A 16,807-nucleotide genomic window follows, 5' to 3' on the forward strand; every position below is an offset into this window, starting at 1 on the left:
AGTGGGTTGAGGTTAAAAGCATCTGTACATGCTCATTGATGATCAGAGTCATCCAGTGTTGCCTCCACCTCTGCCACCTTTTATGTTTTTCATTTTTGAACTTTAACCAAAGATTTATTATCAGAAAAACATCATAATAAATAACCTGCCAGAGTACCTCTTTTCAAGAGGAACCAAGTGTGTCAGGAAAGACTGGAGGCAGCTGCCTCCTTATGAAGCAAGAGGAAAATATTCCTCCTGTGTGAGATGCCTCTGAGCTACAGTGTTCAGCTCTTTTCTGCATGACAAATAATTATTCCAATAAATGGTAGGTCCATTACCTAAGGCAAGAGAATAGTGAGACAGTCTCTGACTGGAGTTCAATGCAGAGCACAGAAAACCCATGCTGGTCCCCTTCACGGGGGCATCAATCATCTGACCCTCCTACCAAGTTAGGTTCCAGAGGCTTCTCTCTAAAGGTCTCTGAGGGATGTTAGAGAATTTGTCTTACTTGACCCTCCTGGAGCTCTGATAACAAACAACATTATCAACATCACCACAAATATCCTAGTAAGGCCTTTGTTAAATTCTTGCCTTTGTTAATTTGGCTTTGTTAATTAAAATAATTTTCTTGCATTAATCTTACTATGGAAAAATTATATTTGGGTAAGACACTGACTGACTCAACAGTAAAATTAGCCAAGTACACAATTATTTACTTCTATAGCAGGAGACTTTGTTCAGTATTCATAAGATTTCTTTAACTCTTACTTAGAGATTATTAAAAAAAACTGAAGTTCATGTTAGTACCTTGTTTCTTAGGGCCATGGAACTTGTCACCATTTGATTGTCTTCTGGCAGTCTTTTGTTGAAACACTGTAAAAAATAGAACACAGATTATTTATTGAACATAAACATAAAAAAGAACACACTGTGGAAGACTGTAGGAAATTAGAATGCAGTACTTCATTTTCCTTAGTAACAATTCCTGAATTGTATTATTTTTTGAGTAGGAGGATTATTAAATTTACAATTTTCTCATTTGTGCAGCTTATCAGTCATTTTCAAAAAGCATTTTCTTTGCACAGAGTAGTATAATGCTGATGGAACGCCTCATTAAACTGTTTAAATCAAGATATGATTCCATTTTGATACCAGGTAAAGATAAAAGCTGCATTTTGTTAAAAGTGATAAATGCTAAAATCACATGAAAAATTCCATTTGCACAGAAATTACTCATGCTGACTTTTTGGTGATAAGCAAGGATAAAGACTGTTGCTTCTTAAACAGATGAAAACACTGCTGGATTCCCAGATGTAATAATAAAAAAGATACTTTATTCTTGCATCATCTAGCTAGACCTCAGACCTATTAAAGCAGCTTATTCGAATTACTCCATTATCTGAAAAGTACTTTGTTCTCATTTATTATTTCTTACATGGAATTCTGTGAGACGTCAGCATTACCCCATTCAGCAGATGAAAGATAAAATTGATTGTTTAATATTTATTGAGCACCCACAAAGTTCCGTATACCTTCTGGTATTTGTTAACGAGGAAGTCTATAGCCTTTAGAGCTTGACTTTAGAAACTGAATATCCCAGACTTCCATGTATTTTTTATGGGTAGTCTAAACTATAGGGTTTGGGAACTGAAAGAGGCCTTGGAGATTTAGTCCGATGTCCTATGTTTATAGATGAGAGAGGTGGAAATAACTAACAAACATATAAAATAACTAACATATAAAAGGGCTACGTAATTTTGCAATGACAGTGGAGCTACCATTTTGGATCTTTGCCATTGGTCTCAGTATTCTTTAAACCAGTCTAATATCAAGGTCATATCTGTGATGAATCCAGATAGCATTTTCTTCAAATTTAAGAAAGTTCCCTAAGCCATATCAAATCAATAATTATTTATTAAGCACATATACTTTGCCAGCTGTTGTCAAGAAAAAGGGTACTCTGCTCTGTCCTTCAAACAGGAGAAGTGAATATACTTTCAAAGTATGACGTGTTTAAGAGAAATTATACACATGAAATAATATTTTTGGTTGAAAATCAATTTTCTGCTTCAAGTTAGTATTTGGAAAACATGCTAAATATAACTTACTGGCAAGTTCTGGGTTTGTGGCTTACATTTTTTCTCAAATAAAATATATTGATGGATATATGGTATGTGAATGTATTTTAGGATAATAAAAGCATTTTTATAAGTGGTGCTTGACTTTTTTTCATTGGCCGGTTCGTAAAGTCTTGAAAGAATAAAACACTTTTGAAATTTTAATAACATGCAGACGCTCTGTGCTTTTTCGCCAGTATTGTTAAGATAGTAACTGAGACTGTCTCAGACAAAAAAGCTGTAATCTGGCATCATTAATATGGGAAATAATCTGAATCCAAAGATAAATTCAGAAAATAAATTCTTCCAATAAAAAGTATATTAATTGATAAGTTTTTGGAGTACTAGAATTTTTTTCCAGCTTTTTGGCATTCATTTGTTAAAAATCAGTTTACACCTTATATTTTATTGAAATACATTTGTTGACAACAAATGTCCAGACTTCGTGAAATACAGTAAATGTTAGGTAAACATGCTCAGTTTCTAGATTAAGAAGTGACAGCAGCATATTTATTTATTGTTGACATTTCAGCAGCGTTTGTAGCTAGAACAGCCTGGGACGGGGTGGAGAATTGCGGTGGAAGAGTAGGGGTGCTCTGAGTAGAATGATGATGAAAGTGCTGATAACAGAACTCATTAAGAGCAGGATGGGCACTAGGTCATGCCCCATAGTACAAAAATCCTCTCTACCACAATAACCTCCCTTGAAATTCCCTCCTAACTCACCTCCAGCTCCACCCACTACAACCGTTATCCTCCTTTCACCTATAGACAAGCCTCATTTCCTTACAAGAACTCAATTAGCAATTAGCATATTGCCAAACACACTGTTTCTCATTGTTATGAAAGTTGGGAGGTGTTTTTGAATATAAATTAATCTTGGGAAGACACCTATATTAACTTGTTTCTTGAAGAAAGAGCTAGCCCATCCAAATGATCACCGATGCCAACATGCATACCAAGGACACATGCTCTATTAGCCTTAGAAAAAGAATACATAGATATAAAATTCCAGACTTTGTTAATCTTTCTTTTTACAGTGAATATTCGCTGAAACATTTAAATTGCTTCTACCGGCGAAATCTTTGCTCTAGAAAGCTTTATACACTTTGTTTACCATCACCCACACAACGTTTATGAGAGGTAACTATAAAATCCATGATATAGGGAGAACCAAGCACTGGGTATGGGACATTCAGATTTATATATGGAAGGTATGTATTTTTATACAACAGGATTTTTCGTAAGATGAGATTCTGTTCTAAACACATAGCAACTGAAAAACAATCTATATACTAGAATGCTAATCTGCTTGGCACAGTGGAAGGGGTATAGTTTTGTCTTAATATTATCAACATGCATGGCATGGGAAAATGGCTTTCTCCTTCTGGGCCTTTATTTCCTTTGCCAATAAAGTTAAGGCTTAGGTGAGATGGTCTCTAGTGACTTACTCAGTTCTGATATTCCAAAACGCTACCAATTCTTTTTCCCCAAGTCATTCCAGGCCAAATGGTTCCTGGATAAATTCTCAAATGAACATGAATTTAAATAGAATGCTATCTCTGAGGGGGAGATTCTTTTTACTGGGGGCTAAGACTAACAGGAACACTAGCAAGTTAAATCACAGACCAAAGTTAGTTTTTCATAATATATGGAGACAGTCCTGTCCCTATGTGTTTGAATTCCCGGAGAATATTATTTTTGACCGCATTTTATTGCGTCAACGTTCAAATGATGCTATGAAGGCAATTATGAAATAACGTCAATTTTGATGACTCTGCCCTAGTGAAACCTTATTTTTCTCTTCCTACCTAAAATTGGAATTTGATGAGAAAGACTAATGAATGCATTATTAGTAGCTGTCACTACCTTTAAACATTAAAGAAGTCCATAAAGAAAGAAAAACAATTTTTGAGGTTCAAAATAATCTCAAACAATGCAAATGCCCCAAATATCACCACCATTTATTTTAAATATTTGGTGGAATGACTTCTATAAAATTTTCTCTAGAATAGAAATGACACTGAATGGAAAAAATTATCATAGTATTAAATATTCAAAATGTTAAGCAAAGCAGAACTATCAGAAGAGCAGAGGAGGAGAAGGTGAAATATAACGAATTCACTTGCACTATTTGTCTTTCCAGGTTGCTTCTGCAAGAACGTTCTTCACGTCAACCTCATTAGTGGCCTGTTTCAAGCGAACAGATTCTTCCAGGGCTGCCCTTCTTTGAAAATCTGATAAAGCTTATTTGGAATTATTTTGTAAGTGGCTAAGCTAATGGAAAGTCTGTGTAATGCGTAGCCAAATGTGTTCATAAAGATATGAATTATAAACCACAAAGCCCTTGATGTTCCATGCCCATTAGAAGTGTGAAGTGAAATGCTGCTTAGAGCTGCATACCTATCACTGATGATAATTCTTGAAACTAGGGATTTGACATAAAATGAAATATACAAATCTGTATTGTGCTTCAGGTCCTCAGTACAGGTAGCAGCAGTATGTTTATTAAACACCCAGCAAACTTTCATTAGACAGCTAACTATGTAGCGAAGTGCTGCGCTAGGTCCTAAGGATGCAAAGGTAAATAAAATGCGGTCCGTTTCCATACTGTCCTCCATTTTGGTGTATCATTTTAAGCAAAAGTCAAATGTGTCATTAAGGCCTACTCACGAGAGAGGACAGAGATAAAAAACAATCAGAAGGGCAAGGGTCATAATGCAACCTCTGTAGCCTTCCTCTTCCTACCTTGTTCCCCCAATTTGCACCCTGTGAATGGTAATTACAAAAAGGCAGAGTGAGGTAAAGGAAAGCAGTGCAAACAACCCCTTTGTCTAGCCAGTGAAGGCAGGGAACAGAATGTTCTAACCCGATGAGTAGTCATACTGACTAATCAAATCCAAGCTCAGAGAAGAGATGTAGCCTCTTTGCAAATGGATCAAGATAGACTGAGCACTCCAGTCAGCTTAAAAGCACCATCTCATTCTGTTAGCAAGAGTTATGCGTTGCCAATTTCAACAAATTTATCAAACGCAGGTCACCACATTTGAATAGGCACGCTAGGGGTGTCATGGCCACAAACAGAAATAGTCACATCAGACACATAACAGGAAGGTCTTTCACCTGAAAGTAGTTTACTGACTGCAGACATAGAGTCAGGAGTTGCAGCTTCTTTTGGGGGAGTGGGAGGGGAGAATCTACAAATGATCAGCCAGCACACATGAGGTCATGGATGTGGTTACAGTGTACTCGGGAGATTGGTGGCGATGGGAAGTTGGAAAGTACATATCTGAGTGAAGGAAAATAGCATAGAAATTCTAATTCGGTGGAAATATCAATGAATGCTTTGGTTTCCTAAGGAGAAAACATTAATTTTCTTTCCAGTTTGTAATGGAAACTTTAAGTCTGATAGACATGTTCCCATAAAAATCCTCTCCCAAAACAGGAAATCTCACTATAAATTACTTTTTCTACTTCTAAGGAACTGAATTTTCATTAGAATAGAATACAAACTTTTTATCTGCATATTTATCCTTTTTGATGCAAATAAGAATATTTCTATTCTTGAAATGTTTCTTATCCAGGAAGTTGGGACACTGAGAGAAAGAGAGCAATCGATTTATGGAATTCCGTGTAATTAGAGCTTGAGGGCATTGTAATGAGTTTATTAGCAAAGTCTCTACTCCACCACTGCGTAGGCAGGTCTTTCTTCATTTTGCTACCAGGCAGGCAACATGTATTGAACACCTACTGCTTGCAGAGCACTGGACTAGGGGCTCGTTTCCTCCCATATGATTTCATGTGTGCTCACTGCTTGATTTTACTTCTTGAACACTTGTATTCAATAAAAAATGATATTAGCGTAGACATTCCTCCAGTAACATCCCAGTAACAAAAGGAAAACAAAATTTCCTTTTGTTTCCAAGAGAAGTGGTTTGGGTTGTTAGGAAGTCACTGTAATACTCTAGAAGCTGCGATGAGTTCACCTTTTGGTTCATGCTTAGTGATTACCAAGAGTAATTTCTCTGGCCTCTTTCTTTCCTCTTATATCAGGAAATATTACTGTCCTAAGAAGTAACCAGTAGGATCTGGTCATGTTCACTTTGAACAAATATTAAATACTAGTTCTGCCAGTAAGACTCAAACTACAAAAATGCAGATTGAAAATTTCAAAAGGACAGGGCTGCTTATTTGAGATTTTCTTGTTTCTTGAGGTGGACCTGTTTTGCTATAAACTTCCCTCTCAGAATTGCTTTTGCTGTGTCCCATAGATTTTGGAAAGTTGTGTTTTTATTTCCATTTCATTTTATTTTCTGACTTCCTCTTTGATTTCTTCACTGACCCATTTTTCTTTTTAGTAGCACGTTGCTTAGTCTCCACATGTTTGTGTTTTTCCCATTTCTCCCCTGTAACTGATTTCTAGTTTCATACCGTTGTGGTTGGAAAAAATGTTTGATATAATTTCTATCCTCTTAAATTTGTTGAGACATGTTTTGTGGCCTAGCATAGATGCCAGTAGTACTGTCTTAGCCATGACAATCAAAATGTCTCTTAACACTGCCAAATGTCTCCAAATGTCTCCTGGGAGGCAAATCACCACCCGTTAAGACCTCCTACTCTAGGCCAATTGGGCTTCTACTAAAAGACAAATTTAACAGAGACTCTAGGAGCATCGTATGTTAAGGGGAAAAAGACCAGAATTCCCAATGTGAGCACACGTCTGAACAACTGCTCCTTGTCAGAGCTGTGCCAGTACTCTATCAGGAAAAGGAGGGAGGCAGAGGATCACGGGGAAGGCAGGGACACTGGGTTTACAAACAGATGATAAACATGTCCTCTATCCTGAGACCACCTGTGATATATATACAAAGTCCTAAAGCTCATGGTTTGGACAAGGTCACCAGGCCAGAGAGTAGAACCTAGGGCACTTGATCTAAGGCTTACTTTAATCCATTTGACAATATTTCTTCACTAATGAGGACAGAGGCCAATCCATTCTGCCACATTTATGATGATATGGATTAATTTTCCTAAGAGATTCTACAAGATTTCTTTTTCTGTTTGCATTTCCATTGCATTGTATGTGATCAATTTCAAGTACAAGTGAATTGCAAGTGGAAAATTTCTGAGAGCAACTGAGTTGTACTTGACATTTTGGGGTCCCAGTAGCTGAGTAGCTCTCAAAAAGGTCGTATACAACTTTGTTGCACTGTAAAATGCCAAGGGCAACTCAGTAGCAATTGAAAATTGAAAGGGAAATTATATTCTACCCCAAATCAGCAACATGGACTCTGAAGAAGGATCTTGGTTTTATTAATTGTGTGGGGGTAAAATGGGAAATTGCCCTTTGATGTTGAAAAATTTTCCCAAATAGGCAGTCATCTCTTTGCAATGATATATGGATATAATTTTACTACCCATCTATCTTTATTATGAAAAGTGCTCATTTCTTTCTTTGATTTGTCTTAAATCAAGAATTTTGTCACTAAGAAGGACTGTGAATCCATGTTAATTCCTCTATATTCTTGAAGCTTAATGAACCTGATCCTTTCCAGTATTATAGGGAGAAAAAGATGGAGAGAATATGATTCTTAAAAGCAGGCAGACTTCAAAAACTTTTCATTTAAGAAAAATGAGTTATCCTTTTCACTGTTATTAACATAAAATTAGGTTTAGTATAACAAGAATGGAATAAAAAAATCCAGAAACATATCTCTTAATATAATGAACCATGGGTTCAATTTTGTATTAATAAGTTACATTTCTGGGGATAGGAGATGGTGGTGATGGTGGAAATAGAGATTCTCTCTGATACATTATGCTGTGTGAAAGCAGTTAGAATGCTTAGCTATAAGTGAATATCCTAGAACTTTGTTCCCTTAGGTACAGGATTCCCTCTTCATTAGGAGTACTTAGATGGTTTAAAAGAGGGGAGGGCTTCCCTGGTGGCGCAGTGGTTGAGAATCTGCCTGCCAACGCAGGGGACACGGGTTCGAGCCCTGGTCTGGGAAGATCCCACATGCCACGGAGCAACTAGACCCGTGAGCCACAACTACTGAGCCTGCGCGTCTGGAGTCTGTGCTCTGCAACAAGAGAGGCCACGACAGTGAGAGGCCTGCGCGCCGCGATGAAGAGTAGCCCCCACTCGCCGCAACTAGAGAAAGCCCTCACACAGAAACGAAGAGCCAACACAGCCAAAAATAATAAATAAATACATAAATTAAAATTTTTTTAAAAAAGGGGAAATTTAGGAATTACTAAGTTGATATATTCTTCTGACCAACCTCTGTAGTGTTAGTGAAGTCTCCTACCCACATTGATGTAGTTCTTGTTACTTTTATCATTTATTCGTCCTTGTACTCATTCAATTAATATTCATCAAATATTCATGGTTTCTGCTATGAATTCAGCACTGAGCTTGGCACCAAGGATACAAAAACAGATGAGGTTTTGAAAGGCAAAAACAAATGACTGGTCTCTTCTTTCATGGATCTTATGGGTCAGAAGGAAGAAATAAATATTAACTAATGACCCAGAAATAAATACATCAAGAAAGAAAATTGGTCCTACCATGTGTACAAACGTGGTAGCCAGATTGAGCTGGGTCGGGTCTAAATCACACATCTTCCCCTTCCTAGTTTTATCATCATGGGCAAGACGCTGAAACTCACTGAACATCAGTTTCCGTATCTCTATTTTAAATTTATTTATTTATTTATTTATTGTATACCTTGCTTTTTAGGAAAAGTACCTCTTTTTTTTCCCAGCCACGCCGTGCAGCTTGTGGGATCTTTGTTCCCCAACCAGGACCCTCGGCAGTGAAAGCACAGAGTCCTAACCACTGGACCACCAGGGAATTCCCTCCGTATCTCTAAAATAAGCCTATTAATGCCAACTATGCAGGATTATTTCATGAATTAGAAATTATCGTGAAAGTTGCCTAATAATTATTATCATAAGGAGTAGACTAAGCCAACTTGTTCCTTTAGAGGAAAGGATATCCTGACCCCAATTCCATCTGTAATAGTTTCCTTAACTTCTAACTCTCCAGAATCCAGGAAGCACACACTTCTTCTAGAATTTAAAGTTAATCAAAGTCACCGTCTGCCCAGAAACTGAGGAAAGACAAAGTAGAATTGCTTTTATTATTATCTATTGAGTGTATATCACATACCAAGTATTGTGCTGAGTACTTGTTAATTTTATCTCACTTAAAGATTACAACAATCCTTAAAGTAGATGTTATTTCTATTCCCAACTTACAGTAGATGTTATTTCTATTCCCAACTTACAATGAGGAATTTGCATCTCAGATATATGAAGTTATTTACTTAGGTAATATCAGTGAATCTGAATCCTCCTTGTATAGCAGCGTTGGGAAAACCCACTTTTCCTCCTGGGCCTTTCTTTCCCATGTGTCTCCTCTACTGTCACACTTCATTTCAGACACTTCTGGTCATCAAACGTGTGCGGATTTTCCCCCACCAAGCAGCCCTTCAACACTATTTGGATATCCTACAATTGAATTCAATTTCATTCAATTCTGAGAATATCTACTCAGAGGTAGTGTCAGATCCCACAGACTAAGAGCTCAGTCCCACAAGACTGCTTCCTCTCTATTTCAGATGCCAATCCCAAGTGGTAGATTCCCAGGTTACCCACAATTTCTGTCTGATTTGGTTACAAATTGGAGATTCTCACAGCCCCCTCCTCAGGTTTGATTAATTTGCTAGAGCAGCTCATAGGACTCAGGGAAACACTTATTTTAAAGAATATGATAAAGGATACAGATGAAAGGCCAAATAAAGAGATGTATAGGGCAAGGTCTGGGAGTCCCCAGTACAGGTAAGTCTGTACCCATGGAGCTTGGGTGTGTCACCCTTCCTATGTGGACCTGTTTGCCAACCTGGAAGCTCCTGGAAACCCCTAATATCAGGGTTTTATTGAGGTTTCCTCACATAGGCATGATTGATCATTAACTCCATTTTTAGCCCTTCGCCCTTCTCTAGAGAATAGGGTTAGGGCTGAAAATTCCAAGCTTCTAATCACTGCTTGGACTTTCCCATACTAACCCCCCTCCAGGAGCCATGCAGGAGTCCACTCAGAGCCACCTCATTAGAACAAAAACACTCCTACCACCCAGGAAATTACAAGGGTTTCAGGAGCTCTGTGTCAGGAACTGAGGGTAGAAATCTATATATATATATAATTACATATATATATATAATTACATATATATATAATTACATATATATGTTTGGAATATATATATATATGTAATACATATATATATGTGTGTATATCTATCTATATCCCATTATCTCACAAAAGCCAACATGATTTTCCTGTATCTCTCTGGTTTATTTGCCTAGTCACTTTGCTATAACTTTCTTGAGTTTCTGAAATAGTAAGTTGGGATTATGCATCCTGCATTCTTTTTCCATCCCCTACTCCACATCCTTCTCTTCTGGCTACCGTAACACACCCTGGATGTGCCAGCATTCTGCTACAACTTCTGTGCTCTGGCAAGAATTAGGGTAAATTAATGTTCTTCTAATTGAATGCATGGCTTTCTGGGAAATGGTGTATATTCTATTTAATAGATTTGCCTAAGCTAGGAAAGAAAAAAGGAAGCCGTGATGAAAGACATTTACCCTGTGAAATGCAAAGAACATCACAAAAGAATTGGCTGATGAGGTAATGTTTTCCTAATGTGAGCACAGAATGATCAACAATCAATAGCATAAAAGGAAGAAGCAAGCAAGTATATGCCAGTGAAAGAGAAAAGGAAGAAATAATGGAAAGGGACTTTGATGACCTCATTTACAGTTCAGTTTTTGCTACTAATCTGAAATATGGAGAAAATAACCATACGTGCTTTTATATACTTAGGTGCAAAACAAAAACAAAAACACAATCACAGAATGTAACACGGATTCCTGTCTGCATATAACACAAATGTTGTGAGAACAAATTAGACTGTAATTGAATGAAAGATTTCTTGTAAATGTTGAAGGGTGTTGCGCTTGGGATGAGATAAATAGCCTTTAAAAGTTCTTAGAAACTCAAGATTTCTAAGATTCTTTAAATTCTGTGTGTGTGTGTGTGTGTGTGTGTGTGTGTGTGTGTGTATAAATGACAAATTGTACCACTGTTATGTAGGGGATTTACATAATTAATCCACAGAAAAACTTTATCATTTGGTACTCAATAAATCTTTATGTAATTAATAAATATATGAATGAGGAGGAAAACCATCTCAATTCTCTTATTTAATATGGGGCTTGGTTGACAGCCTAAAGCAGTCCTTGTCCCTAATTCCTTCTCTAATGAAACGAGGCAATCACCTATGATGGACAGTTTGTTCTTGGAGAAATTGAATAGAAGTAGTTCTGACCATGGCACACAAGGCACAGTGGGTGGAAGGAGTTATACACTGGACTGAACACAGGGAGAACAAGTTAAACAGTGCACTCTGAGTGGTGAAAGTTCCCAGTCTTTTTCCCACACTCTGATATCAGTGTGCTGGCAACCAGGTATATAAATGTAGGTTAGAGTAAGTTGGAATTTATTCTAGAAATATTGAAAAACGTAGAGAATAGATCTATCTAAACTAACACTTTGGGGTAATTCAATGAAAAAGCTGGTTACCTCATGACCCTACAGTGCAGTCCACAAGTTAGCAAGTAGAGTTTTCATTCAGATTTTTGGTGCTTCATTCTTAAACATGAAAGCATCGCTAAGAATAGTCAGATATTTTATGGGGGTATCAAGCATTCCAGACGAAACAAACAAACAACAAGCAAAGATAATACAATATGAGAACTAAAGAAAAATTAAAATCACAGAAATTTAAAAACTCAAATCAAAGCAAAATGAAACAAAAGCCATGACAAAGATATTGAACTTCACTGCCTGCACCACCACTAAAGAAAGAGAAAAGAATGATATAGAACAAGAACAAATGGAAAACAAGAATGCACTCATGGAAAATAAGAATAGGACAGTTGATAGAAGGATGACAAGATAAAGAGCAAAAAGCAGAGAAACGCAACATGGGAGTCTCTATTGTGGTCCTGAGAACTCCCTAGAGATTGAGATACAGAAGATGATGTACCTCTTCAAAAATTTCCAGAATATAACTAAATTCTGTTATTGAGTTATATATCTAACTTCCCTCTTCAAAATTATTTATTGGGATTTAGTAACCTTGTCACAGAGCTAGTACAGTTGTCCCTTGGCATCCGCAAGGAAATGGTTCCAGGACCTCCCTCCCCCATACCAAAATCTGCAGATGCTCAAGTCTCTTTTCTAAAATGGTACAGTATTTGCCGATAACCTCTGCACATCCTCTCGTATACTTTGAGTCACTCTAGATTACCTATAATACTCAATGCAATGTAAATGCTATAAAAATAGTTGTAAATACAATATAAATGTTATGTAAGCAGTTGCTCTGGAGGCAGATTTGCTTTGTGGTACTTTCCGGAATTTTCTTTTATTGAACATTTTCTATGTGCAGTTGGTTGAATCCTCAGCTGTGGAATCCACGGATATGAAGGCCTGACTGTAATATCCTAGAGCCACTATGGTAGACAATCTGAGAAGTTCTAATTACAGCTTATTCCCTCCCTTAATAATCTAGACAATTGTTCCAGCTGACATTTTATTTTAGCTGAAACCTTTATTAATTTGTTATTGTTTCCTTTTTTATAATACTGTCTTGAACATTATCAGCAGCAGATCCCTGTTAAGTAGGTATCTAGTACATTGGTAAAAAACTTGCTAAATTTTCTTATACAAACCTCTCAACACATACCGCTTAAACAATAGAATGGTTTCTTTTGAACATGTTAATAAGCACAGATGAGTAACTGTGTTCTTTTTGAGTGGATTTGTGATATATATTTAAATACTCTGGGTACCCGGTTTAGGCTATTTGAATGTATAATATATTGCCTCTCGGCTTTAGTTGTCACCCCAAAATTTGCTTGATTCCAAACATTTTGTTCAAAAATCTCTAATAAAGGGTCAAATTGTACTGTATATTTATTTGCATAGCTGTTGCCTAGAACTCCTCAAGGATGCAGACATTGTTTTATTCCACATCCTCAGTCTCTAGGATGGTACCTTAACCCCCAAAGACACTCAGTGCATGTGCCTGCGATACTGATGAATAAAATTCATGTCTTAGACACTAGGGACTCATGGAGTGCACCAAACCAGAGAATACAGGAGTGTTAGGAAAGAACAGCAAAGTCAGTATATCCTGCTGGGGTTACAGATATAAAAAAGCTCTAGGGATTTGCTATTTTTTATTTAGATTTAACTGAGATGAGAAAGGAGAATTGAAGTCTAAAATGAAGTAGAAATTCTATCATAGATGAAGTGAATCTTAATCATTGGGGTGAAGTGCAATTATCAGAGGAACTGGGGTTGCATATCTAAGATTCTAGTACTCAAAACTGTTCAGGTTTTTAAAGTTATCTTAAATGGAATGAGGGGCAAAAAGTAACGTACCTACCTTCTCTTCGTGTGTTGCACATTATTCACAGGTGTTGAGCTTCCCTCTCACAGAATTATGGAAGAAGCATCAAACAGTATTTCCCCACACATATTATGGTTTCATGCTCTTTGGATGGTTTGTCAAAATTATCCTCCTTAATCAACAATTACAAACCAGAGCCCTACATATTGTTCTTATTTTCGTTATTCATCGTGGTTTTAAATTTAAAAATGGTCCAATACAGCTTACCTATGACTCGAAAAGATGCTTTTCATCTTTTGGGCTTAGATCCCACCCAAAAAGAGGCCACCCCCCCAAAAACACACACACAAACAGTAACAGCAGCAGCAAAACAAATTACCTTGCGCTATATAAGGCGTAGTTTCCTCTTTTGGAGGGATGTTTGTGGGTCGTGGTGTGGGAGCAGGAGGTCTGTTCAGAATGAATGACCGGCTTCCAAGTTTTTTCTTTGTACTCCTCTTGGCCAGTATCGTGTCATATTCATTGTCATCAATCTCAGCAAAAGTGTACGGGTCTTCCTTCTCTTCCTGGTCTTCCTCATCTTCTTTCTGTTCTTCTTCTCCTCTGGGTTCACCTCCTGTTTCATGTCTTGCACTGGAATCACACCAACTTTGACTTCTTTCCATTTGGCCTTCCGACGTTTTCCCTGCTTATGAAACATTTAGATGGTGGTTACTCATACCTTAAGAATTATTGGTGTCCATCTGTCACCTGCTTGAACCACACCCCCAAACAATTTATATATTATCCTATAAATTCCAAAAAGAGAAAAGTGAACCATGTAATTTACTAACATATCCTCTGGCAGTTTGTAACTGTTGATTTGTCAGAAAAAGTTTGTTAAAGACCTGGATTTCTTTGAAAATATATGAATAAGCATATAAATATTTTCCACATAGTTTATGAATGATTTAATATCAGGAAATCAAATTATAAAACTAAGCCTCAAATTCCAAATGTTTTGAAAGCTTGTGTTTTTCAAGCATAATGCTCTCCGATTTTTTTTTTTAAATTTGAAGTCATATTACCTTTTATAGGGATTAAACTGGGTATTTTGCCTAAAATTCAATTTCTCTGAAAATGACAGAGGGGAATAGCCAAAACCACCATTGTTTGGTTTCTTACGCTATGTCTCACTCTGGCTCTCTTGATTTCTATAAGCCAACTTATACCTCACTCTTTGATAAGGGACACTGAAAGTAGGGTTCATGACATAAAAGATGGCATGGAAAATCAATGGCTTGAAGATTAATTTATATGAAAAGAACAGTTTTTCATGTTTTTTATATTCAATAAAATCTTTACATATTTTTATAAGAATGTATTAAAATATTCTAGCAGCAGTTTATTTAGAAGACAAAGATATTGTATACTGTGTCAATAAATAAGTTGAAGAGAATTTGGATGGCCCTCTCTGCCGGACCAATGAGAAATTTTTTTAAAATGTGCCCTTTTGACAAGTGTTTTGCTTAAAGTATTATTGAGAACAATAAAAATGGAAAGGATTTCAGTTATTGACTGAAAAATCATTAATTTTCTGTGTTGTTCTGAGATTCATGCATGTGAACTAAAGGAGAACTAGTCTCCCTTCTCTTCGGTGAGAATCTGACCAAAAACTTTAGTTTACTTAATGGATATTTTAGTGGAAAAACTTAGGAGATAGGGAGAAAGACAAGCTGTTAGAGCAGAATAAAAGGATATTATTCTAAGAAGATTCAGCAATTGTTTTGGGTAGGCTTATGAGGAGAGACCAGAGGAGAGTCCAAGATCATCTCTCAACAGAGCCTTAGCTTGTTTCAGTTAGTTTAACCCAAGAAGTATGAACGCCAACATGCCTGGCACTAACTTTAAAATCTCTACGACTTGCCTTTTCCCTTATGAATAATATGGTTTTGAGATTCTGACTTCATGATTTCTGTTTCACTGACAGCATCCCAGGTGAAACTAGATTAAGTGTGTGGGAAACACTTGCACAGTGTTTCATTTTTAGTGGAATGTGTCAACTATCTTACTTTTATGAACTGATTTCCTGAGCTGTTAACTCTCTTTGTTCCTCCACCCACCTCCTTCCCCAACTCTTTCTAAAGTTGGGCTTGCACTAGAAATAATACATTTCACTTTTCATTTCCCAATGTATAAGATTGTACTTTTCATGTTGGAGTTGGACCTGAGTTTTCTCAACTCAGGTTGTACATTAATGAATAACGATTAAAATATATCATTCCTATAATTCCAAGTTTTGAAATAATTGGGAAAGAATGTGTAAGAAAGATAAGAATCCCCAAATCCCAGGAAACCTGCTCATGGAATTATTTGACACATTCTAATTACGGGCCCTAGGGTCTTGGGTCTTAGTCAAAAGAACATTACAATGATTGTTGCCTTGAAAGTTTGTTGCGAAGATAAAAAGAGACTGGATGTTCTTTATAAACTGAAAAGTGTTATATAATATTCTATATTATTGTTTTCTCCAATGACTATGTCCATAAATCCATCATAAGGAATTTGGTGCTTAGGGCATTGATGAGGTGGCCCCTCTTTTTCGGTTACTTGAGGGCATATGGAAGGTACTCTTAAAGAACAATTCCTGAAGGTATCACTAGCTAAAGTCAAAGAACCCAAACAAAGTCTCTGGCAAAAAATAAGTGGTAGCTTCCAGTCTTACTTTCAAAGAACTTAATCAAAGAATTTTAAGAAAAAAGATTGGTATTTTACTTTCCATTTACTTCCAATATTAGCTCTATGAAAAAAAAATGATATTAAAAGTAATGCTGAATTGAAAATACAGTTTTTAAATAAAAAGGGGTTTTTGTATTATTTTGCTTTTTATATTTGGTACTTTTCAGAAGATGTATTAGCCAACATTATACTTCTGGTCCTAGATATCTGGTGAAAATTACTCTCTGTGGAGTAATTTTAGACCTCCTAACCAACATACCATATGTGGAAATTGACATTAGAAAAAATATGATTTAATATTAGCTCCTTTAAGAGCTTTAACGTGATACAAGACAATTTTGCTTTCTTAATAATTACTTTTAATAATTAGATAAAATTATCCACATTTGTAAAAGTGAGAAAAATATACTAGAATTTTGTTGTCAGTGGACTACGAAGCTACATCTCTCCCTTGCTCCCAGTATTGATAACCCTACTTCCTTGATCTATCTCAACAGTCTGT

At 36.5% G+C, this 16,807-nt stretch overlaps 1 protein-coding gene and 1 long non-coding RNA gene across 15 annotated transcripts in view; one reads left to right on the forward strand and one right to left on the reverse strand.

Moving 5' to 3' along the window:
- LOC307186159 overlaps positions 1-7,550 on the forward strand; it is a 141,750-nt gene extending 134,200 nt beyond the window's left edge. For all 3 annotated transcript variants that reach the window (XR_013828255.1, XR_013828256.1, XR_013828257.1), the window contains one exon: positions 4,246-7,550. This is a non-coding gene — a long non-coding RNA (uncharacterized lncRNA). The remainder of the gene's footprint in view (positions 1-4,245) is intronic.
- Positions 1-16,807, reverse strand: part of BANK1 (B cell scaffold protein with ankyrin repeats 1) — a 417,427-nt gene that overhangs the window by 35,682 nt on the left and 364,938 nt on the right. For 10 of the 12 annotated variants that reach the window (XM_079920999.1, XM_079920998.1, XM_079920995.1 and 7 more), the window contains 2 exons: positions 13,967-14,275; positions 790-855 (listed from right to left, as the gene is read on the reverse strand). In XM_079920999.1, the coding sequence (XP_079777125.1) occupies positions 790-855; positions 13,967-14,275 (375 nt within the window). The remainder of the gene's footprint in view (positions 1-789; positions 856-13,966; positions 14,276-16,807) is intronic. The other 2 variants (XM_079920994.1, XM_079920992.1) reach the window with 1 other exon arrangement.

The sequence above is a fragment of the Stenella coeruleoalba genome (genome assembly GCF_951394435.1).
Source record: "Stenella coeruleoalba genome assembly, chromosome: 4".
In the NCBI taxonomy this organism is placed as follows: Eukaryota; Metazoa; Chordata; class Mammalia; order Artiodactyla; family Delphinidae; genus Stenella; species Stenella coeruleoalba.